At 41.6% G+C, this 24,445-nt stretch overlaps 1 protein-coding gene and 2 long non-coding RNA genes across 4 annotated transcripts; 1 reads left to right on the forward strand and 2 right to left on the reverse strand.

Annotated features, from left to right (window-relative positions):
• Positions 1-6,406: 6,406 nt before the first annotated feature.
• On the forward strand, positions 6,407-7,021 carry LOC119776759. The gene is made up of 2 exons (XR_005279817.1): positions 6,407-6,487; positions 6,588-7,021. It is a non-coding gene; the product is annotated as an uncharacterized LOC119776759 (long non-coding RNA).
• A 152-nt stretch (positions 7,022-7,173) lies between these two features.
• On the reverse strand, positions 7,174-7,878 carry LOC119776760. Of its 2 annotated transcripts, none has more exons than XR_005279819.1 (3): positions 7,846-7,878; positions 7,559-7,748; positions 7,174-7,438 (listed from the first exon to the last, which is right to left on the reverse strand). It is a non-coding gene; the product is annotated as an uncharacterized LOC119776760 (long non-coding RNA). The 2 variants fall into 2 exon arrangements; XR_005279818.1 differs by lacking the exon at positions 7,846-7,878 and having other exon boundaries at positions 7,559-7,609; positions 7,690-7,729.
• Positions 7,879-17,696: 9,818 nt separating this feature from the next.
• On the reverse strand, positions 17,697-22,410 carry rnaseh2a (ribonuclease H2, subunit A). Its single transcript, XM_038275349.1, has 8 exons — positions 22,130-22,410; positions 21,751-21,822; positions 21,367-21,493; positions 20,562-20,649; positions 20,353-20,490; positions 18,456-18,543; positions 18,220-18,343; positions 17,697-17,961 (listed from the first exon to the last, which is right to left on the reverse strand). The coding sequence occupies exons 1-8, from the start codon at positions 22,260-22,262 to the stop codon at positions 17,808-17,810; spliced, it is 924 nt and encodes a 307-aa protein (XP_038131277.1). The 5' UTR covers positions 22,263-22,410; the 3' UTR covers positions 17,697-17,807.
• Between the last annotated feature and the right edge of the window lie 2,035 nt (positions 22,411-24,445).

The following is a 24,445-nucleotide window of genomic DNA, read 5'->3' on the forward strand; positions in this document are numbered from 1 at the left end:
ACACCCTTTCAGAAAGGATACAGAGCTTTAACTATGACTACCTTGAGAGAAACAACAGACCTAGTGCAATCAGAATTGATGGTACCAATGACCTTGGCCTCAATGCTGTTCAGTCGTGGTGCTCTAATCGACAGGGAAAACAGTCACTGGAGAGTAATTCTTCTTTTGATTCAGATTGTCAATATTGTGTGCTCACCAGTAATTACAGATGGTATGACTTATTTTTTAAAGCATCTGATTTCTGACCATCATAAACTCTTTAAATCTGTATTTACAGATAAGAAGCTGATTCCAAAACATCACCTAATGATACATTATCCGAGATGTTTAGAAAAATAGGACCACTCATCCATGTGTGGTGTATGAGATTTGAAGGGAAACACAATTTTTTTAAGAAATCTGTGAAGAACTTTAAGAACATTACTAAAACCTTGGTGAAAAAGCACCAAAGGCAGCTGGCTTTTCATTGGGAAAAGTTTTACTTTCAAAGGTTTCAGTTTGGCCCTCTTAAAGATTAGCCAACAAATGAACTAAATTGCAAAGATGTTTTAAGGTCTTGTCCCAGATTGAATGTGCAGTGTGTGTCCACGACTTCATGGGTGAAAAACTTTGGAGCACAATACCACATTGGAATGTTTGTTTGCACAAGTACTGAAAATAAAATGCCTGTTTTTCAAAAAATTGTCAACATCATTGTCAACAACGATGAAACATTTCTTTTGACTACTAAAGTCACTACAGAGTTTTTTGATGAGCACCTGAGTGCTTTCAAAATTTACATTTTGGAGGATGCATTTGCTGTTATTTGTGTGTCTGACCTAATATATTATCAGCCTTATGACAGACAGTTTTCAGCTGATAATGATGAAAAAAACATACATTGTGCCCCGTTGTTTTTTTATATGAGCTGCGCATTGTTTGAGGTCTTTGACAAAGAACTGTTTAATAAAAGGGTTAAACTTTTTAATATTTGGAGTTTTTTCCTATTATATTTTGTATTGGGATGCTTAGTAGTCCATTCTTTGCTATTTAAAAAAAAAAAAAAAAAATATATATATATATATATATATATATATATATATATATATATATATATATATATATATATATATATATATATATATATATATATATAATATGGTTTTGGTATTGCACCACAATAGTGTTAATTTTAACACAAACACTATTGTAATGTTAATAACACACCCCCTGGTGTTGGATAATCAACAATGGCTGGTGTAAATTTAACAAAAATTGGGTGTTAGTCTATTAACACTGTCACACATGCATGATTCTGTTCTATTATATATATATATATATATATATATATATATATATATATATATATATATATATATATATAAATATAATCGCTTTACAATGTACATATATGCAAAGGTTCATTTGCAGGAAAATGTAGACTTAAATTAGTTCAAGTATGCATGGTGTTATTTTGGCATCAGAGAAACATTCTTAGCAGAAACAGAAAGTTTCTCTGTGGTGTCTGGTTTTGGTAAGCCAATCCACCTCCTGTTTGTATGCAGACTCATCACCATCCTAGATCAGACCAATGACAGTGGTCTCATCTGCACGCTGAGGGGCATTTGAAGCAGTAGGGGACCTTTCACAGCTCCAGTGACTTGTTACTTATCAGGTCCTACAGCCTTCTTTGTTTTCATGCACTGAAAGAGCCTATTTACATCAGACTCAGATATCTGTAGCATAGGCAGGGATTCTGAAGGTAGGGGGTTTGTTGCTGTTAAAAAATTTGTTCCTGAATGGGATGTGGAGAAGATGGTCTGAGGTGTGAGCAGCTCTTTGATGTCTGCAATAGAAGCCATTCAGACAGTTAGCCAGGCAAGGATTCTGCTCAGGCTGTCTGGTTTATCAAACAGTAACAGGCAGGCGAAGCATCACCAGTAGAAGGCGAAGCATCTCACAGTAGAAAAGGGGTTTAGCATCTCACAGTAGCTTCTCTTGGCTGCTTTGATCTCCTTTCTTAATTTGTTCCTGGCCTGCCTATAAAGTGCTTCCTCTCTTGCTGGGAGCTCCTTCCTCATCCCCGCGCAGGTTCCTGAGATGTGGAGTAAACCATGGCTTATTACCAAAGGTGCCGAAGCCTTAGTCTGCACACACATCCTCCCAGAAACTGATGTATGATGTCACCATATCAGTTAGTTGGTTTAAGTCAGTGGTTGAAGTTTCAAAAGTAGTCCAGTCAGAGATCAAACAACACCCTTTAATCAAACTTACTTGACAGGTGACCTCTGACCTTTAAGAGGGATCATGGGTGACTGAGAACAGGTGGTGTAGGGGTGTGGCAGGGGCATAAAATAGAGGAGCGTACTGAAGGGGCGTTATGGGTTAAGCCAGTGAATGAACCAATTAAAACAGAGGGGTGTGTTTAGGGGGGGTTATTCATTATTTGTATGTTTTTTAAATGTTTATACATAAAAAAACAAAATCCACCTTTTCTGCTTTAAAGAGACTGGGAATTTTTCAGACCTAAACAAAGATGTAAACAACTTGGATCAGATGAGAGTAAAAGTTGATTCTTCAACTCAAGCAACACAGTAAACACAATTTCAATCTCTTTTTGACTAAGAAGGTTCAGAATGATATTATGAACGTCATACAAAGACAAAATGACATCACTGCCTTACTTGTAAAACAAAATTTATCGTCTGTTTTCCATCCAGAAACATCTCTGTGTTTGATGGGGACCCTCTGCAGTACAGATCAGTTAGGAATGCCTTTGAGAACGGATTAAAAGCTAAAACTGACAACTGAAGCAACTGTTTGCACTTCTTAGAGCAGCTCACTAGGGGGCAGCCTAAAGACCTGATGCATAGCTGTCAGCACTGACCCCACAAGCAAAGTTATTCCAAAGCCAAATGTCTTCTTAAAGAAAATGTTGGGAATGAAAATAAAATTGCTTCTGCACACATGGAGACGAATATGAGTTGGATTAGCCTTTAAATATGAGAATGATCATCCTGAATCTCCCAAACAAACAGGGAAAATTTTAGTTACTGCTTATGAACTGCAGGAACAAAATGGCCACCAAGCATTGCTCACTGATCTGGTTTCTTTTATAATAAAAGGAGTAAAAGCAGAATCAGACCCAATGTTTGCAATATCCAAGACCCACCAACTGGGAGCAACTCTAAAGTTCCAGCAAGCAAAGGATAAAAGGAAGCAGTTTTGCCACTAATGTCCGAAACCAGAACTCAATCAACTGAAAACAAGACCAGGGGCCTGTTTCAGAAAGGAGGTTAAGTGAAAACTCTGAGTTTGTTAACCCTGAAATGAGGGAAACTCTGGGTTTTATGTTTCAGTAAGGGAGGTAAGTTAACCTTCCTCTTGTGTTAGCTTTCTGCTGCCATCTGTAGTGTTAGCGGGTCATTTTGGACCCGAGTATTAAATCAGCCATAAAATACCCTAAAAACAATCTTTTATCATCCAATGTTTTTCTTAACTCTTGTTTAGCTGATTGGGCTCCCTTATCTATGAAAAGATTGGTTTTAATATTTTTTGTGGCCCCCTGGGCCTTTGTTTTAGCAGCATACCTCTCGTTTTCAATGTCTAAATAGTGGTCCAATGAACCTTAAGAGAAGAAGGCAACAAAATAATCAGTTGTTTTGTTACCTGAGTGCAACTGAGAGATATTAAAACACATTTCATAAATGTTCAACAAAAAAAAGATTTTAATTTTAATATTATCAAATATAGTAACATCTATAGTGTTTCGGGTCATTTTGGACCCGTATATATTTACTTCAAGAAAAGGGCAAAAACAAGTCTTTTTTCAATAGAACTTGAATACAATATTTATATTTGTGTATATTTACACTTTTGGTGTGTTCTTTGCAGATATATTTGTTGCAGGTGAAGCACACTGTCTAGGTTTTTCTGTCCATATTGCTAGGGCAGACCTGACACCTCTTTCTTTTTGAGCGAGGTGGTCTCACTGGCATTGTGGCTGGGGATGGGGTGCTTGAGGCAGGGCTGGCTGCAGAGGGTGAAGGTGATGCTGATACTCTTCTTGTTGCTGTGGATGTGGATGGCGTGTTTGGTGACCACTGCAGCTGTCTGACCAAGTCTGCAGTAGCTGGGTCTCGGGGCACCCGTTCCCGTTGCTCAATGTGCGGCTTGACATGGGAATTCCCAAGCTCCTCAAAAAACATTCTCCGCTTAGTGTTTTGGGTTGAATTCCACCCTTGGTGAATATGGGTCCACAACACAAATGCATTGTATGCAGACACATTGAGGATGTTGTAAAACACAACCATAGGCCATCTCCTGGTCATTCGCTGGCATGTGTAGGTGGCAGTCAGCTTGTCCAGATTGTCCACTCCTCCTGTCCTTCACCAGCCACATTTCAGCAGGCAGCTCAGGTTTATTTTTTTTTTTTATGGTGCCCACCATGGTGAGTTTCCTCCTGAGAAGTTCTTGTCCAAGGTCATAGCATGTAAAAAAAATTGTCACAAGTGATGTGACCCTGCAGCCAGTAGTCAAATCGAGGACTACCCGTTTTCCTTGTTTTTTTTTCAAGGATGCCGCTTGCAGATTTTCCTATGTAAATCTGTAGGTTCAAGGCATAGCTTGTTTTAGCATCACAGGCTGCCCAGATTTTTATGCCATATTTGCCTGGCTTGCTGGGCATGTATTGCCGGAACGGGCATTTTCCTCGAAAAGGGAGAAAACGTTCATCCACTGTCACCTCTGGCCCTGGGTTGAACATCAGTGGAAGGAGTTTCACCCATCTCTCCCAAACATCCCTGATGGGAGCAAGCTTGTCAGATTTTGCTCTGGTGTATCGATTGTCAAATCTGAGGACTCTTGAGATCATCTGAAAGGTCCAAAGCGACATTGTTGCCCGTTCTCAGAGGCCTGCTCATCTCCATCGCAAAAATCCTGTGTGTCCTCTGCCTCATTTGCAGCACAGATGTGATCCAAAGCTTTATTTACAGTGAATCTTCTCCTTATTGTTGCATCCTGTGAATTGGTGATGTGTACTCTTCAAGTCACCACCTCTACACTCAAATGGCTTGACAAGCCTGGACATGTCTCCCTTTGTTTGTTCTCGCAAAAAGGCTAAGACAAAAGGCCCTAAATGAAGCTCAAGTGGTTGGAAGAAGAGGCTGTTGGTTGATTGTGTGTTCATTATTACATTTTAGGCATTTTTTATTGTTTTATAATCAAAAATTTTAACCGGGTCACAAATGACCCAAACACCACAAAAGTCATTTTTTTCACCAGAGCACTTTATAATTTAGTAAAAAAATAAAATTTGATTTTACTTTGTTTAAATGGAAGTCCTTGACAAAGTCAAAAAGTTTCAACGCAAAAAACAAATGTATGAAGTACCTTTAAGCATGCTAAAACTCAAAACGGGTCCGTAAGGGCCCTAACACCATAGTAAGGTTAAACCTGAGAAAGCAGAGTAAGTCAAGCCCGTTTCTGAAAGAGAGGTAACTTATACTCAGAGTCCGTTAGCATGGCAATTTACTCTGTGAACCTAACCTGGTCGGGAGCAGGTTTTCTTCAGAAAATCCAGAGTTTAAAGGAAATGGTGTTTAAACACCTCATTGATTCTTTGGGGACATATTCATTGCACACATTTCAGTCACGTAGAGCGCATCAAAGGGAATGAAATGGCATGTCCTTTTATGGATGATCCTGTTGACGAAGAGGCTGTATTACTTCGTAGGGAGTTACATTTACGTCGGGAAAGGACTTTGAGGCCCAGAGTCGATTTTTTGTCATATCCCTATCCATTTTTATTTGAGCGTTACCGTTTTTCTTTACAGTCAATAAGATACATCCATAATCTCATCCATCCTTACATCAGAAACATCAACCATCGTGGCCGTGCTCTTACATCCGAGCAGATTCTTTGCGTTGCCTTACGTTTCTTTGCGAATGGAAGTTTTCTTTATAACATCGGGGATGCTGGACATATTAGTAAGGCTACTGTTTGCAGAGCGGTAAGGAAAGTGTGCCTCGCTCTTAAGTGCTTTCTGAGAATTTTTGTATTATTTCCTGGGCACAAACCAGTGAGAGTCATCAAAGAGGAGTTTCACAGGATTGCAGGTCAATGGTGTATAAATCGGTTTAAATGAGGCTAACCTGATAAATTACATTCAGTTAAGAATATCTTGCTGTGACCCCTGGAAGTAACCTAATAATTAGAATTCCCTTTAGGATTTCCGAATGTGGTTGGATTCATTGATGGCACACATATTCCGATTATTGCACCTTCTGAAAATGAAGCGGACTATGTGAACAGGAGATCCATCCACAGTATTAATGTGCAGGTACACTGACAGCCTAGTGTTTCTAATGGTCAAAGACTACACCACAATACTGTAACATCTCTCATTCTTTGCACTGTCAAGATCATATGTGGAGGCCAAGTGGCCTGGCTCTGTTCATGACTCAAGAATCTATCGGGAGTCAACCCTGAGCAACAGACTGGAAAGGGGTAAGTAAATGTATATCCTTTACACATATTTCAATGTATGCACTAAACACTTACAGGGGAATTTCTATGCAGCTCTAAAGCAATGTGAACTTTCTTACAGGAGAGATTGATGGCTTTCTGCTGGGAGATAGGGGTTACCCATGCCGACCAAATCTTATGGCCCCTTACCCAGAACCTGAACCAGGCCCACAGCAGCGCTTCAATGTGGCACACTGCAGGACAAGAGCCCGGGTGGAGATGACCATAGGCCTGTTGAAAGCACGTTTCCAGTGCCTACGTCACCTCAGGGTAACCCCTGAAAGGGCCTGCAACATTATTGTGGCATGTGTTGTTCTCCATAATATTGCCATAATTAGAGGGGAGCAACACCCTGCCCTACGATTACAAGACCCTGAGGAAGAGCCCATCAACCCTGCAGATTTCCAGGATGGAAGGGTAGTCCGGGATATGATATGCCGCAATGTCTTCTCAGATTAATACACATGATATCCACCACCACCACAAAAAAAATGAATAAACACAAAATCACAGCAATTTATGGGGTTCTTTATTTCATAAAATAAACTAATTAATAAACAAAATCACAGCAATTTATATGGTGTTCTTCGTTTGCTAAAAAAAAAAAAAGATTTTAAAATAGTTTCAATACTTCCTAGAATTGACCTGTGACCATACACTCACCTCTAGCTTTAGTTTCAGAATGTCGATTTCCAGATCTGCCTTTTGGATCTGGCGGTCCAAGTATACAAGTTCTTTGCTGTTTTTTTCTATCTTTTTAATAAGAAGTCTATATAACTCCTTAACTGGCAACTGAAAATACATTAGATTAGAGTCACATCATGAATGTAGTCTACAATTCAGAATGAAACTGGCATTTACTGTAAATCACTGAACTGTGTCCATCTGTGCACCAGAAGTTGATGGACCTTCCTCCTGCTGTTCTTCCACACTCTGGGGTGTAGAGATAAGAATGACCATTTATAGATATAAACTTGGATTCTATAGGCTACTCCACATATAAATGTGAATGTGTAGATTGTTTGATGTGTAGACAAATAATATTAAAATTACCTCTCTAGGCCTGTCTGTGGCAGCAGAAACAGTTTCTTCATCCCCATCATCCTGTGAAGATGATTATTTCATAGAGTACACTTTATAATACTATGTGTCATAATTGATGGTGTATGGAGTAGGCTACTGACAACTGGATGGGGTACTGTTGGGACAGGAGGCTCCAAGAGGCAGATATTACCATCCGAATCTGTTGGGACCAACAAAAAACCCAACCCACAGTAATATAAATGGAAATATCACATTTAGTCTACATAAAAAAATAACACTGTAGGTAGACCTCTTACATTTTATGAAGGCACTTAAATCTTCTGGAGTGATTGGCTCTGATGAAGTCCCTCCAGGAATTCCCTCAGCCATTGGCCTTCCAGCATTTAGGCTCAGGGCCATCTATTTCAATTCAATTTCAATTCAGTTCATTTATATAGCGCCAAATTCACAACACATGTCATCTCAAGGCACTTTACAGTTCAACCAGATCATACAGTCAAATTGATACAAAGTTTTCTGTCTAAGGAAAACCAGTTGATTGCATCGACTCATTGACTCAAATACAATCCCTCACACTAAGCATGCTTGTAGCGACAGTGGAGAGGAAAAACTCCCTTTTAACAGGAAGAAACCTCCAGCAGAACCAGGCTCAGTGTGAGCGGCCATCTGCCGAGGCCGACTGGGGTTCAAGGAGACAGAAGCAGAGATACAAAAAGCAGCTGTAAAAGGCGGCCCCGTCCAGGAAACACACAGCCAGGCAGACGAGCTCCAAGCCAGCTCCCATGTCAGAGGATGAAGAGAGCACATCCACTCAGTCACGGTCAGAGAAACAGGACCACACTGGAAAACAGGCCGATCTCCAACATCTATAAACAAGGGTGTTGATGGAAGCAGCACAGCTGATGTTTCTTTCCAGGATGACGTCACAGCCAAACAGGAACAGACGAGGCAAAGCTACTCTGAGGAAAAGCAGAGAGAGCAGAAGGTTAGAGATTGAACTAACAGATTCTGCAGAATAGGAGAACAGAGAGAGAATGAAGCAGAATGATGAAATGGGGGTCCCTATGTCCTCCAAAAGTCTAAGCCTATAGCAGCATAACTATAGAGATAGCTCAGGATAACCTGAGCCACTCTAACTATAAGCTTTATCAAAAAGGAACGTTTTAAGCCTAGCCTTAAAAGTAGACAGGGTGTCTGCCTCACGGACTAAAACTGGTAGTTGGTTCCACAGGAAAGGAGCCTGATAACTAAAAGATCTGCCTCCCATTCTACTTTTAGAAATTCTAGGAACCACTAGTAAACCTGCAGATTGAGAGCGAAGTGCTCTGTTAGGAACATAAGGAACAATCAGATCTCTGATATAAGATGGAGCTTGGCCATTTAAGGCTTTATATGTGAGAAGGAGGATTTTAAATTCTATTCTTGATTTAACAGGAAGCCAATGAAGAGAAGCCAGAATAGGCGAGATATGATCTCTCTTTTTAATTTTCATTAGCACTCTGGCTGCAGCATTTTGGATCAGCTGAAGGCTTTTAACTACAGTTTGTGGACTTCCTGATAGTAAAGAATTACAATAGTCCAGCCTTGAAGTAACAAATGCATGGACTAGTTTCTCAGCATCACCCCTGGACAGGAGATTTCTAATTTTTGCAATGTTCCTCAGATGAAAGAAGGATATTCTAGAAACCTCTTTGATATGGGATTTAAATGACAGGTCCTGATCAAAAATAACACCAAGATTTTTTACTTTATTATCTGAAATCAGTTTAATCCCATCCAAATGAATTGACTGGCTAATCAGCGTCTTTTTCAGAGACTCTGGTCCAAAGACTATAACTTCTGTTTTGTCTGCATTCAGAAGCAGAAAGTTAAGAGTCATCCAGGTTTTTATGTCTTCAAGACATGCCTGTAATCTATGTAATGGGTTAGCTTCATCTGGATTTATAGACAGATATAGCTGGGTATCATCAGCATAACAGTGGAAATTAATCCCATGCTGTCTAATAACTACCAATTGGGAGCATGTATAAAGTAAAGAGAATTGGTCCTAGCACTGATCCCTGTGGTACTCCACAGGTAACCTTTGAGCATGTTGAAGATCTATCATTAACATGAACAAACTGAATACGATCAGATAGATAAGATTTAAACCAGTCTAGTGCTGTTCCTTTAATTCCAACAAAATATTCAAGTCTTTCTAAAAGAATATTATGGTCAACTGTATCAAATGCAGCACTAAGATCTAACAGGACGAGCACAGATACAAGTCCATTATCTGAGGCCATGAGAATATCATTAGTGACTTTCACCAGAGCTGTTTCAGTGCTATGATGAGCTCTAAAGCCAGACTGAAACTCTTCAAAAAGTTCATTATGGTGTAAGTGATCGCAAACTTGTTTGGCAACTACTTTCTCAAGAATTTTGGATAAGAAAGGAAGATTGGATATAGGTCTATAATTAACCAAGTCATCTGGGTCAAGAGACGGTTTCTTAAGCAGAGGTTTAATTACAGCAACCTTAAAAGCTTTAGGTACATATCCCTGTAACAGAGATAGATTAATCACATCTAAAATGGAGGAGGAGATCAAAGGGAATACCTCCTTAAATAACCTGGTTGGAACTGGATCTAACATACAAGTTGAAGGCTTAGATGAAGACAATAATTTTGCTAATTCAGAAAGTTCAACTGGATCAAAGCAGTCTAAACCCAGTTCAGATTCCATGACTACCTCAGGTACAATCGCGGATAGAGGAGTGCTTATGATCTTATTTTTAATAAGATCAATCTTATTTATAAAGAATCCCATAAAATCATTGCTGCTAAGAGCAGGTGGAATGGACGGTTCAACAGAGCTATGGCTCTGGGTGAGTTTGGCAACTGTATTAAAAAGAAATCTAGGATTATTCTTATTCTCCTCTATTAATGAGGAGAAGTATGCTGCTCTTGCTTTACAAAGGGTCCTCTTATACAGCAGTAAACCATTTTTCCAGACTTGGAAGGACTCCCGCAGGCCTGTGGAGCGATATTTTCTCTCTAGTTTCCTAGCATTTTGCTTCAAAGTACGCAGCTCTGCATTAAACCAAGGAGCAAGCTTTCTATTTTTAACGGTTTTCATTTTCAAAGGAGCTGCGTTGTCTAAGGCAGTACGCAGAGAACTAGCAACCCCATCAACAAAATCATCAACCTGTGAAGGGAATAAGCTATGCTTTTGCACTCTGCAGCACTGCTCAGTGACACAGAGGAGAGAGAAAGTGAAGCAGATTCTTTAAAATTTATAACTGCACTATCTGATAAAGATCTACTAAAATTGAACCTTCTTTTGGGGGAGGAGAACTCTGTTAAAGTAATCCTGAAGGTTATTAGAAAGTGGTCAGAGGACAGGGTTGTGAGGAAATACTGTTATTTCTTCACATTCTATGCCGTATGTCAGCACAAGATCCAAAGTATGAAGATGAGAATGTGTGGGACTATTCACATTTTGAACAAAGCCAATAGTGTCTAAGATAGCATTAAAGGCTGCTCTTAAGCTATCGCCTTCAATGTCAGCATGGATGTTAAAATCTCCCACTATTATGACCCTGTCAGTATTTAATACCAAATCAGAAAGGAACTCTGAAAACTCATCTAAAAATTCAGAGTAGGGACCTGGTGGACGATACAAAGTTACAAAAAGAAGAGGTTTTCTTGCCTTGAAATTTGGATCAGGGAAATGAAGGGTTAAATGTTCAAAAGAGTTGTAGGTATTAACTGTTTTGGGAGTAATCAGTAAGTCAGACTGGAAGATTGTTGCTACTCCTCCTCCTCGCCCAGAACTTCTGGGTATGTGAAAATTTAAATAGCTTGAAGGAGTTGCCTCATTTATGCTCACATAATCCTCTTGCTGCAGCCAGGTTTCTGTAAGGCAAAACAAGTCAATGTGATTATCACAAATCAAGTCATTAACTAGCAGACTTTTAGAGGAAAGCGATCTAATGTTAAACAGACCGCATTTAATTGTTTTAACTTTTTCCCCAATTGAAGTTATTTTGATTTTAATTAGATTATCATGATTTACTCCTTTGGGAATCTTTGCTAATTTATTAGATTTTGGTCGTGGGCAAGACACTGTCTGGATGGAGTAAAGAGTGGGTAACAGTAGAGAAGCTGCAGAGATGTGTGTTAAACTACAACTCTGCTTCCTGGTCTGCACCCTGGATGGTCAGGGTTTTGGAGGACTAATAAATGTGGCCAGATTCCTAGAAAGAAGAGCTGCACCATCCAAAGTGGGATGGATGCCGTCTCTCCGAATCAGACCAGGCTTTCCCCAAAAGGATTGCCAATTATTAATGTAGCCCACGTTGTTTTCAGGACACCACCTAGACAACCAGCGGTTGAATGACGACATGCGGCTAAACATGTCATCACTGGTCAGATCAGGGAGGGGACCAGAGAAAATTACGGAGTCCGACATTTTTTTGGCAAACTTACACACCGAAGCAACACTAATTTTAGTGACCTCCGATCGGCGTAACCGGGTGTCATTACCACCAGCGTGAATAACAATCTTACTGTATTTAACCTTATCCTTAGCCAGTAGTTTCAGGTAGGATTTGATGTCGCCCGTTCTGGCCCCCGGCAAACATTTTCTGCATTTGTCAGGGGTGGTGGTGCAGGTCCTCCCCCTGTTTTACAAGCCTCTGCCTTCTTTCTGTTGGCTGAGTAGAAGTCAAATGAGAATGAACATTTAGACCTATGTCAAAAATGCTGCTGCACTGCTAGACACTGAATGCAATTTACTAATTTAATATGTCAAATGTTTGTAAAGCCAGGTAGCTACTCTACTCCCATGATGTGCTCAAGGCTTACCTGCTTGAAGTATGTTTTTATATTTCATTTTCAGCTGCTGCCATGTTCTTTTGATGCCTGCAGGATTGCACCTATCCATGAAAACTAAATTAGGTTTAACTCAGAGTTGGTTGAACTTCCTTATTGAAACAGGCCCCAGGTCTACTGTTCTTCACAGCTGCTTGTTTTGTTTACAAATAAATTATCTATCGGAAAACTGTGCAGTTTAAAGCTAAAAAGCATTGAGACAAGTTGACCTTCATCAAAAAAGGGGATTTGTCTGAAAATGTGTTGGTTGTCTGAAAGTCACACAAGCAAAGACTGCAGGAGTCGTTTGGATTGAAACGTGTCACCAGAAGCATCCAGAGGTTCATAGAGATAAAAGAAACCAGGAGCCTCTTCAGAACAAATCCAACAGACAACAAGGTCAACCTCTCAAATGCAACCACTCAGACATGTGGTCATATCAGGGCCGTGATGATGCTGTTTTCTCTATTGTTAAAATTAAATTCAAAAGAGCAACAAAGTTGTACAAACTTATGCATTTCTTGATCCAGGAAGTTCAAGAACTTTCTGTAAAGAAACTAACAAAAACTGAACTTAAAGGAAAAAAAGGACAAATAATCTGCTGGAAACAATGAAGCAGAATAAGATTGTTAATGTGCAAGTTTTGTCTGGTTTGGAAGTCTTTGAATTGAAAACAAATGACTTCATAGCCAGATGTTTTTAATCAAAGTACCATGCCAGTTTCTTTATTGAATATTCCCAGCAAAAGGACATTGATTAGTGGCCTCATCTAAAACCTGTTTAGCTTCATAACATCAATCCAGATGTGGAACTACTGATAGGAACTGATGCTTCCAATGTTTTAGAGCCCTGGGAGGTGATCAACAGTGTGGCTGGTGGGACTTATGCTGTAAAAACTAATAAATGGTCCCCTGTACACTGGAAGCAACAGCAGAAATAAAAATGTCTGCTCTGCTGTAACAGGATCTCTGCTGAGCTTCTGCTGCTCAAACTCAACAATCAGGATTTTAACCAAAGGAAGACAACAGAAATGTCTTTTCATCCACATTGTTAATAACTCGGGCTGATCAGCGGTACAGTAGGTAGCCCTGCTGCCGTGCAGCAAGGATGTTCTGGGTTAAATTCCCGGGCCAGCACCAGCACCCCCCACACCCCAGCAGGGATAAGGGTGACGGAAAATGGATGGATGGATGTTAATAACTCAACAAATCTTGTTGGAGGTCATTATCATATTGACTTGCCTTTCAGGAGTGAAAGTCCCAGCTTGCCAAATAACATTTTGCAGAGCAGCATCTCCAGAGTCTCAGGAGGAAATTTGAATTGGATGCTCAGGACACTGCATGTGTTAACAAGATGCTGCAACATGGACACGCTGAAACTACCAGCAGATGAGCTACAGAAAGGTGATGGACAACTGTAGCACATTCCTCATCATGGAGGGCATCATCCCACAAAAGGCAAGTTGAAAGTTGTATTGATTGTGGATCATCACTGAACAGTCAGCTTCTACAGAGACCGGATCTCACAAACTCTCTGGTTGGAGTCTTCATCAGATTCGGAAAAGAGCCTGTTGCACTGATGGCAGACATTGACGCCATGTTTCACCAAGTTTACGACTCTGAAAAAAATGTCAACTAGCTCCATTTCCTGTGGTGGGATCATGGTGACACTTCAAAACCTGCAGGTCAGGATGTTGGTTCATTTATTTGGAGCAGTGTCTTCTCCTAGCGGCAAAGAACTGCTGATGATAACGCACAATAGTTTGCAGCTGAAGCGGTTGATAAACTCAAAAATAACTTATATGTGGATGACTGTTTATGAAGAAGCAGAGGAAAGAGGCTGGCAGACCTCTGCTTTCAAATCAGCAACAGGCGCACAGTCCTCATGTCAACCCCAGAGGAAAGGAGAGCAAAAGAAATTAAGAATCTGGATTTGGACTCAGATCAACTTCCAGCTGAGAGAGTAGTGGGTTTCCAGAGGTTTGAAACAGACGAGTTGAAGTTCAGAACCTCAGTGCAGCAGACCTGTCTGCAGAATAGAAGGAGCGTTTTGTCAAAAGCACAACTTCATCATTTCTATGATGCAAGTCAAGATGGCTGTGGAACAGAGTCAGACTTAACACCGGAAAAGAATAAAATATCAAATGTTGCTTTCATTCTAGGAAAAGCAAGAATTTCTCCTATGAAGCAAATGAAAATCATCAGGTTGGAACTGACCGCTGCTGTTCCCGCTGTCTGGGTGAATAGACCGCTGCAAAAAGCTACAAATGCAGAAAAACCTGTTTTCTGGATTGATTGTATAACAGTACCTAAATGCATCTCCAGTGAAACCAGAAGATTTCACACCTTTGTTGCAAACAGATCCGTCATCCGAGAGGCAACAGATGTGAGTCGGTGGAGAAGTTTCCTTCAGGAGGATCCTGCAGATGATGCATCCAGATGCATGAGGGCTCAGGAGTTTCTCACATGGAAGAGATGGATAAAGGGACCTGAATTTCTCCACAGATCAGAATAGAATAGAATCCCTTAATTGTCCCTCAATGGGGAAGTTCTGGTGTCTACAGCACCAAAAATATTATAGAAAAAAAATGAAAAAAAAAATGAAAAAAATCACCATGTAATTCCTGCAGATGACCCGCAGGTCAAAAGGGACCTACCAGTAAGTGTTGTTGTGAAGGAATCATAAAATGCTTAAACCTGATTAATTATTTTTCATGTTGGAAAAAGCTTAAAACCTCTGTTGCCTGTTTTATAAAGTTGAACAACATCCTGATTTTGCTGCAACAGAAAAGGAAAGAAATTGCTGCTGCACACCTAAAAAAATGATGGAAAGCAGATGGAAAGATTCAAGTCCATTCTGCAGAAAGGAAATCAGTTTACAAAGCAGCCTCAGCAGATGGCCGCTCACACCGAGCCTGGTTCTGCTGGACGGTTCTTCCTTGGTCAATTATAGACCTATATCCAATCTTCCTTTCTGATCTAAAATCCTTGAGAAAGTAGTTGCCAAAAACTCTGCGATCACTTCCACAATAATGAACTTTTGGAAGAGTTTCAGTCTGGCTTTAGAGCTCATCATAGCACTGAAACAGCTCTGGTGAAAGTCACTCATTCAGTTTATTTCTATTCAGTCTATTTCTATAGCTCCAATTCACATCATGTCATCTCAGGTCACTTTCCAGTTCACCAGATCATCCAGTCAGATTGATTCAAAGTTTTCTATCTAAGGAAAACCAGCTGATTGCATCGACTCATTGACTTTTCAGCAATCCCTCACACTAAGCATGCTTGTAGCGACAGTGGAGAGGAAAAACTCCCTTTGAACAGGAAGAAACCTCCAGCAGAATCAGGCTCAGTGTGAGCGGCCATCTGCTGAGGCCCACTGGGGTTCAAGGAGACAGAAGCAGACATAGAAAAAGAAGCATAGATACAAAAGGCAACTGTCAACCAGCCCCGTCCAGGAAACACACAGCCAGGCAGACGAGCTCCGAGCCAGCTCCCATGTCAGAGGATGAAGAGAGCACATCCAGTTAGTCACAGTCAGAGAAACAGGACTACACTGGAAAACAGGCCAGGCTCCAACATCTAGAAACAAAGGTGTTGATGGCAGCAGCACAGCTGATATTTCTCTCCAGGATGGAGTCACAGCCAAACAGGAACAGACCAGATGAAGCTACTATGAGAAAAAGCAGAGAGAGCAGAACGTTAGAGATTGAACTAACAGATTCTGCAGAGTGGGAGAATAGAGATAGAATGAAGCAGAATGATGAAGAAGGGGTCCCTATGTCCTCCAGCAGTCTAAGCCTATAGCAGCAGAACTATAGAGATAGCTCATGATAACCTGAGCCACTCTAACTAGAAGCTTTATCAAAAAGGAAAGTTTTAAGCCTAGCCTTAAAAGTAGACAGGGTGTCTGCCTCACGGACTAAAACTGGTAGTTGGTTCCACAGGAGAGGAGCCTGAGAACTAAAAGATCTGCCTCCCATTCTACTTTTAGAAATTCTAGGAACCACTAGTAAACCTGCAGATTGAGAGCGAAGTGCTCTGTAGGAGAGCACTTCTAAAAGATCTGGGAGGAGATACCTCAGGACGCCATCCGTCGTCTCATTAGGAACACGCCTCGACATTGTCAGGCCTGCATACACGCACATGGTGGGCATTAAAATTACTGAATAACATTTTAGTTGCTGCAATGAAATTTCTGCAGAATGGACTAACCTGCTGCATAATTTTTTCACTGTCATTTTTGGGTGTCTTTGAGTTCAACCCTCTGTAGGTTGATCATTCATTTCCATCAAATGATGCAGCATCCCTTTGTTCCTAACACATCACCCATTCCATATCAGGATAAAAAAAAACAGCAGGATTTTTTCCCTATTGAGATTTGATGTGTTTTCAAAGTGTTCCTTTAATTTTCTTTAGCAGTGTATTACAGGTCCAGGTTTATAAAGCAGTCTGCAAACGGTAAATCAGTTCCTTCCTGCTCAGCCCACCGACGCCTCAATGGGATCCAATTATCGTTGATCCTACTGACGCAGCAAGAAAGGTTATAAATGGATGAAGGGATTAAGGATTATTCACATCTAATCCAGACCTGAAACTCTGGATTTTTCACTCTAAACATGGATGCTCCTGCTGGCCAGACACTGACCTCCAGCTCAGCCTCCCACAGACGGACCGGACCCCACAGAAGCACGGGAGCGGCTCCCAGAGGGACGTCTTCCTACTTTGTGTGGACTTCCATCGTTATTCTTTCTTCGTTTGCCATCTCCACCGTAGCTATGAACTATGGGAAGAGGATCCAGGATTCCAGGAAAAACACTGAATGGAAACTAAGAGGCCTGGATGGATTATTTCGCCATTCAGGACGTTTTTCCACACGCCACAACGTTAGGATGTTTACAACTAAATGAAAAACTGTTTTTCCCTGAAGGCGTAGAGAAGCTTAAAGGTGAAGATGTTAGAATATGTTTGATATGCTAATTAAAGGAGCAATGATTCATTATTTCACCTGGAAAGAAAGAAATGACTCATTTCGAAGAGCTAACTTTAGATTATGGTATGGATTACATGGATATATATGTGTGTGTGTGTGTTATTTAGTGAAAATCGCTCCCTGATCCATGTGACCCGGCTAGTCTGCCTCAGGCTGAGATAAAAATAAAAAGATAAATTTATCCATGATGCCTTGAAGGAAAAAATTTTTCTCATCTTTTCTATCTGATGGTATGTCGGTTTTCGGGCAGCAGGGGGCAGCATCGCAATTGAAACCTGCAAGACTTTGAAGAAACCAAACTTGTTTGCATTTTTTATGTAAATAAAAAATATTTATTCAGATGATAAATCAGTAATTGATGTTTTATGCTGTTAAATCCAGAAGATTATCCTGTAAATGAACTTTTAAAAGCTTTCAGAGGGACGTTAAGCTCTTCAGCCTCCGTTCAGTGAAGAAGCGGTGTGTCTGCTGCCCTCTGGCGCCCTCTGCTGATGAACTGAAATAAGACAACATGGAGCGATTGTTCTGCCTCTGCGCCGCCTTCTCTCCATCCTCCTCATCATCGTCCCTGAGGACACAGGGAGTTTTTAACGTCACGGTTAGAACTAGATTTCACAGACATTCTGTAGATCTGTGCTTTCCTTCTTTTATAGAAACTTCCCTTCCTGCAGATCTTTCTCATGACAGTTTAAGAGAAATAAACCAAAAAAGGTTTAATGTCTGGAGAAACTTCTCAGGCCAGAAGGTAAAGAATATCCAATTCTCCAAATAAGGTCCATAAAAGCAGATTATTTCATAAATCAGTGGTTTAAAGGAGGCTTCCTACCAGTGGACGGTAACCGCCCTGCTGTCCATGAGAGTCTGAGCTGTGCTCCAGCTGAAACGAACAAACTGAGGGTAACCAAACACCGGGTCCAGGTACTTCAGCAGCCACTCTTTGGTTTTAGGGTCTACAGACACAAAAACAGAAAAACTTGAACTTTGTTCTAAACCATGTGTATTTCTAAGCCTCAGGTTGGAAATATGAGGATGGCGGCGGTGTGAGCATGTGGGCGTTGCTACCGTTGGGGTATCCTGAACCGTAATCGCTGTCCATCTCGCCCAGATCCTCTGCAAAGGTCCAGCCTTTTACCAGCCGATCTCTGGCCACCTGAAAGCCACACAGCAGAATGTAAAACTAACCTACGGCTCAGAGAATCCTTTATGTCAGAGAAAATTTATTTATTTAATAAATCCAAACATTTTAAAGCCAGCAACAACAAAAAAACAGCAACTTTTTCCTGAATGTTTAGCTTTCAGTTGCTCCTGTTCATCAATGAGTGAAAGAAATCCATTCAGATCTGAATGCATGATGGAAACCCTAACCCTGCTGAGTGGCGTGTTAAATAAAAATGGCGGCAGACATGGAGGATCTTCAGGGCTCCACATGATGAAGGAAAAGAGCAGCAAAGGGAGCGACCCCCTCAGGTGAAGATAGAAAAATTGCTTTCATGAGAAACGTCTCTGATTATTAGCCTTCTGTTCAGTTGATTCCATTTCTCTAATGAAAATCAATCAAAGAGTAAAAATCTATTAAATGTGAAAAAGTTTCACAAAGAATTTGAACCTGAGGCAGAAAAACCAAAACATCTTTTTCATTTATTATCTGTTCCGTTTCCTGAACTAAAGCTTTTAGGATAAATTAGATCAAATATGGACGACTTCACAGTGATCCAGTGGGCAGCCTGAAGGTTCTGGGTTTGATTCCTGGGTTCTGTCTGCCTGCAGTTTCCAAGTTCTCCCTGAGCGTGCGTGGGTTCTCTCCAGGTACTCCAGCTTCCTCCCGCAGTCAGTGCCAATGCAATAGATTGGCAACTTCTCCAGGGTGACCCTGCCCCCCCACCCATAGACTGCTGGAGATAGGGCCAGGCCCCACAACCCTGACCGGACTGTGTGTGTGGGGGGGTGGGGGGGGGGGTGAATGGGGAGGCCTAGTTTAATTTCTTAAGGCAGAAATTTAACAGTGAACGTATTCATTTCTGCTTCTGTCTCCTTGAACCCCAGTGGGCCTCAGCAGATGGCCGCTCACACTGAGCCTGGTTCTGCTGGAGGTTTCTTCCTGTTCAAAGGGAGTTTTTCCTCTCCACTGTCGCTACAAGCATGCTTAGTGTGAGGGATTGCTGAAGAGTCAATGAGTCGATGCAATCAGCTGGTTTTCCTTAGATAGAAAACTTTGAATCAATCTGACTGGATGATCTGGTGAACTGGAAAGTGACCTGAGATCACATGATGTGAATTGGAGCTATAGAAATACACTGAATAGAAGTGAATTTAGCCTGACTGCTCTGATGTCCCATGATGACGTCAGAGAAGCTGTGTAACGGAAATCGGATATCAGAAAAAGGACATCAGAAAAGTCAGAAACTTTATTTAAAGATGTGTATTAGCATTCTTTAGAGGACAGAAGTGATTCTAGAACCATAAATACATGATTTATGGAAACCCGGATGCATATCTCTGCGCTCATCTGCAGGACGGATCGTCCATCCGACATCTTGTGAAAGAATCTCATATTCTGGTCTAACTTCTTCTTCTTCTCATTGCTTCTTTTAGCTCTCAGTAATTTCCAAAGTTAACGGAGGAGCTGCTCAAACCAAAGCTGATCAGGTGTCTGAGAGGACATGGTGGGAATTGGCACGATAGAAATAAACTGAATGAATGAAACATTGAGAGAAGCTGGTAAAAAGCTGCTGCTGTTATCAAACCATCAACTCTACGTTTGGAAAACTGCAGGTAAAATCTGAATAATTCAGGCTGTACAAGATGAATGGCACCAAAACAGCCTTAATAACGCGCTGCGTTTATACAGCATCATTTATTAATTAAACCATTTATCTTCAAGGCCTAATGCAGGATTTAGGTTTAAAGAGAGGCTGAGGGAAGCAAGATGGCCGAATCACAGCCTCATGGGGTGACTGACCTTGGCACAGATGCTGGCGGCGCTGACCACAGGGAAGAGGGAGTCGGCTTTGGGCCTCACGGTCACCTGGACGCCTGGGAACCGCTGGGAGAGCTTCTGCTCATACTTCTCTGCCGGGCCCACGGTGTCCACGTAAACCTGCAGGCGTCCAGCATTCAGCATGGCGGTCGGGTGGGGGGGGTCTTAGCTAATGATGCAGCGGCTCATACCTCTTTGAGTTGAACGCCGCTGTCCAGCGCGTGCTGAATCAGAGCAATGGCGGTGTCATGAGAAAGGGCGTTCAGGTTGTATTTAGTCCTGGAAGAGAGAAGCAGAGCAGGTTAGTGTAGATGTAGGTGAACCAGATGTCAGTCAGGTTAGTGTAGATGTAGATGAACCAGATGTCAGTCAGGTTAGTGTAGATGTAGATGAACCAGATGTCAGTCAGGTTAGTGTAGATGTAGGTGAACCAGATGTCAGTCAGGTTAGTGTAGATGTAGATGAACCAGATGTCAGTCAGGTTAGTGTAGATGTAGATGAACCAGATGTCAGTCAGGTTAGTGTAGATGTAGATGAACCAGATGTCAGTCAGGTTAGTGTAGATGTAGATGAACCAGATGTCAGTCAGGTTAGTGTAGATGTAGGTGAACCAGACGTCAGTCAGGTTAGTGTAGATGTAGGTGAACCAGACGTCAGTCAGGTTAGTGTAGATGTAGGTGAACCAGACGTCAGTCAGGTTAGTGTAGATGTAGGTGAACCAGCTGTCAGTCAGGTTAGTGTAGATGTAGATGAACCAGATGTCAGTCAGGTTAGTGTAGATGTAGGTGAACCAGACGTCAGTCAGGTTAGTGTAGATGTAGGTGAACCAGACGTCAGTCAGGTTAGTGTAGATGTAGGTGAACCAGCTGTCAGTCAGGTTAGTGTAGATGTAGATGAACCAGATGTCAGTCAGGTTAGTGTAGATGTAGGTGAACCAGATATCAGTCAGGTTAGTGTAGATGTAGATGAACCAGATGTCAGTGATCTCTAACCCACCGCTGCAGCATGCTGGTGGAGATCATGTTAGGAGAAAGGATCTGCACCGCCCAGCCCAGCCAGCTCTGAGCTTCATCCACTTTCTGGAACAGATTCTCTCTTTCAGCCTCAGTTAAAGTCTTTGAATCTGAAACACAGAAAACACTTTAAAAACCACAACTGGACAGATTTTTTAAAAACAGATTATGTCAAAAACAGATCATTTTAAAAACAGATCATTTTAAAAACAGATTTTTTTAAAAACAGATTATTTTAAAAAGATTATTTAAAAAACTGATTATTTTAAAAACAGATTATTTTAAAAACGGATTATTTAAAAAACGGATTATTTAAAAAACGGATTATTTTAAGCACATCAGGTGAGTTTCCAGCATTTCTTCATACCTGCAACTTTCAGGTCTTTCAGTTCCTCCTTCTTAGAAAGTGGACAGAAACAGATCCCATAGATCATGGGCCCTGGAGCAGAAACACCAGATTAGATCCGCTTTCTCACACATTCATCATTACTCTAGAAATGGAAATAATAGAGTCAATCAGCTGGTTTTCCCTAGAAAGCTTTGAATCAATCTGACTGGATGATCTGGATCTATAAAGTGACCTGTGAATTGGTGCTATAGAAATAAACTGACTAGAATATTGGCATTTATTCCATAAGGATTAACTTGTTTTATTCAGTTATATAGTCTCTTCGAATTGAAGCCGTTTCTGTGAAAAGTTGTCTTTTAATCTCCCAGATTGAAGCAGATTAAGGTAGATTATTTACCGAGGACAGGCCCTCTGCCGGCTTCATCCACCCCCAGGCAGCAGTCCTCAGAGCGGCAGGCAGCGGGGATGGAGGAGCTCAGCCTGGAGCTTCCTCCACTGTCCGTTTCAAAGCGCCTCAGCAGTTCCTCCATGGCTCTGCTTCTATGGACTCTAGCTCTATGCTGCAGGCAGCAGCGCTGCGGATATTTTTATTAGAAGAAAACAGGAAATTAATCTAAAGCAGAAACCTGATGGCGGCAGCTCCTCCTGGCTTCCCCCGCCCTCCCAGGGTCTATTCCGGCGCAGGTTTCCCGCCACTACTTTGAATTCTCAGAGGAAGTAGCGCCCCCACCTGGACCGGAAGTCCAACTGCAGCAGCCTTGGAAGCTAGAATGGGAAAACTTAGATCAGTGTTATCTAACCTTTCTGACCTTTTATGACCATGGAAGTTAGTAAGGAATCAAAATGAATACAGAATAAAATGCTGTTATAGATCAGTATTTATAGAAGTATTTAAGAATAATTGGCAAAAACTGAACCCCAAGCTGTCTGTTTGTGTGTGTGTGTGTGTGTGTGTGTGTGTGTGTGTGTGTGTGTGTGTGTGTGTGTGTGTGTGTGTGTGTGTGTGTGTGTGTGTGTGTGTGTGTGTGTGTGTGTGTGTGTGTGTGTGTGTGTGTGTCTAGAAGCAATACACTAATCTACCATTTTTTATTTTTAGGTTCTAGTGGTCTTTATTTTGACATTTTCAATACTATGGAGAGATCACAGGAGAATGAGACATGATCTGGATGATTTGGATCTATAAAGTGACCTGCAACGACATGGTGTGAATTAGAGCTATAGAAATAAACTGAATAGAATTGATTAATCAAGGCATAAATCTAACATCAAGCACAAATCTACTAGAGCATGAAACAGTAAGGAACACTTTAATAATCCTTCTAAAGAAACCACAGATGCTTATAAACCAACATCTGGACTATTGCTTCAGCAAAATCCAACTAAATCGGTTAAAGCAACTTTTTTTACATAGTTTTGAGTTAGAAGAGAGCCAAACATAGAGACGCTAACTGGGAACGATGGAAGAGATGTTAACTGGAAACGGTGAGATTAGGAACGATGGAAGAGACGCTAACTGGAAACGGTCAGAGACTGGGAATGATGGAAGAGACGCTAACTGGAAACGGTCAGAGACTGGGAATGATGGAAGAGACGCTAACTGGAAACGGTCAGAGACTGGGAACGATGGAAGAGACGCTAACTGGAAACGGTCACAGACTGGGAACAATGGAAGAGACGCTGTCTGGAAACGGTCAGAGACTGGGAACGATGGAAGAGACGCTAACTGGAAACGGTCAGAGACTGGGAACGATGGAAGAGACGCTAACTGGAAACGGTCAGAGACTGGGAACGATGGAAGAGACGCTAACTGGAAGAGGTCAGAGACTGGGAACGATGGAAGAGACGCTAACTGGAAACGGTCACAGGCTGGGAATAATGGAAGAGACGCTAACAGTAAACGGTCACAGACTGGGAACAATGGAAGAGACTGTAACTGGAAATGGTCAGAGACCGGGAACGATGGAAGAGACGCTAACTGGAAACGGTCACAGGCTGGGAATAATGGAAGAGACGCTAACTGGAAACTGTCAGAGACTGGGAATGATGGAAGAGACGCTAACTGGAAATGGTCAGAGACCGGGAACGATGGAAGAGACGCTAACTGGAAACGGTCACAGGCTGGGAATAATGGAAGAGACGCTAACTGGAAACTGTCAGAGACTGGGAATGATGGAAGAGACGCTAACTGGAAAAAGTCACAGACTGGGAACGATGGAAGAGACACTAATTGGAAACGGTCAGAGACTGGGAACGATGGAAGAGACGCTAACTGGAAACGGTCACAGACTGGGAACGATGGAAGAGACGCTAACTGGAAACAGTCACAGACTGGGAACAATGGAAGAGACGCTAACTGGAAAAAGTCACAGACTGGGAACAATGGAAGAGACGCTAACTGGAAACGGTCCCAGACTGGGAACGATGGAAGAGACGCTAACTGGAAAAAGTCACAGACTGGGAACAATGGAAGAGACGCTAACTGGAAACGGTCACAGACTGGGAACGATGGAAGAGACGCTAACTGGAAACAGTCACAGACTGGGAACAATGGAAGAGACGCTAACTGGAAACGGTCAGACTGGGAACGATGGAAGAGACGCTAACTGGAAACAGTCAGAGACTGGGAATGATGGAAGAGACGCTAACTGGAAACGGTCACAGACTGGGAACAATGGAAGAGACGCTAACTGGAAATGGTCCCAGACTGGGAACG

The sequence above is a fragment of the Cyprinodon tularosa genome, unplaced genomic scaffold (genome assembly GCF_016077235.1).
Source record: "Cyprinodon tularosa strain WSP-4 unplaced genomic scaffold, ASM1607723v1 ctg955, whole genome shotgun sequence".
Taxonomy (NCBI): Eukaryota; Metazoa; Chordata; class Actinopteri; order Cyprinodontiformes; family Cyprinodontidae; genus Cyprinodon; species Cyprinodon tularosa.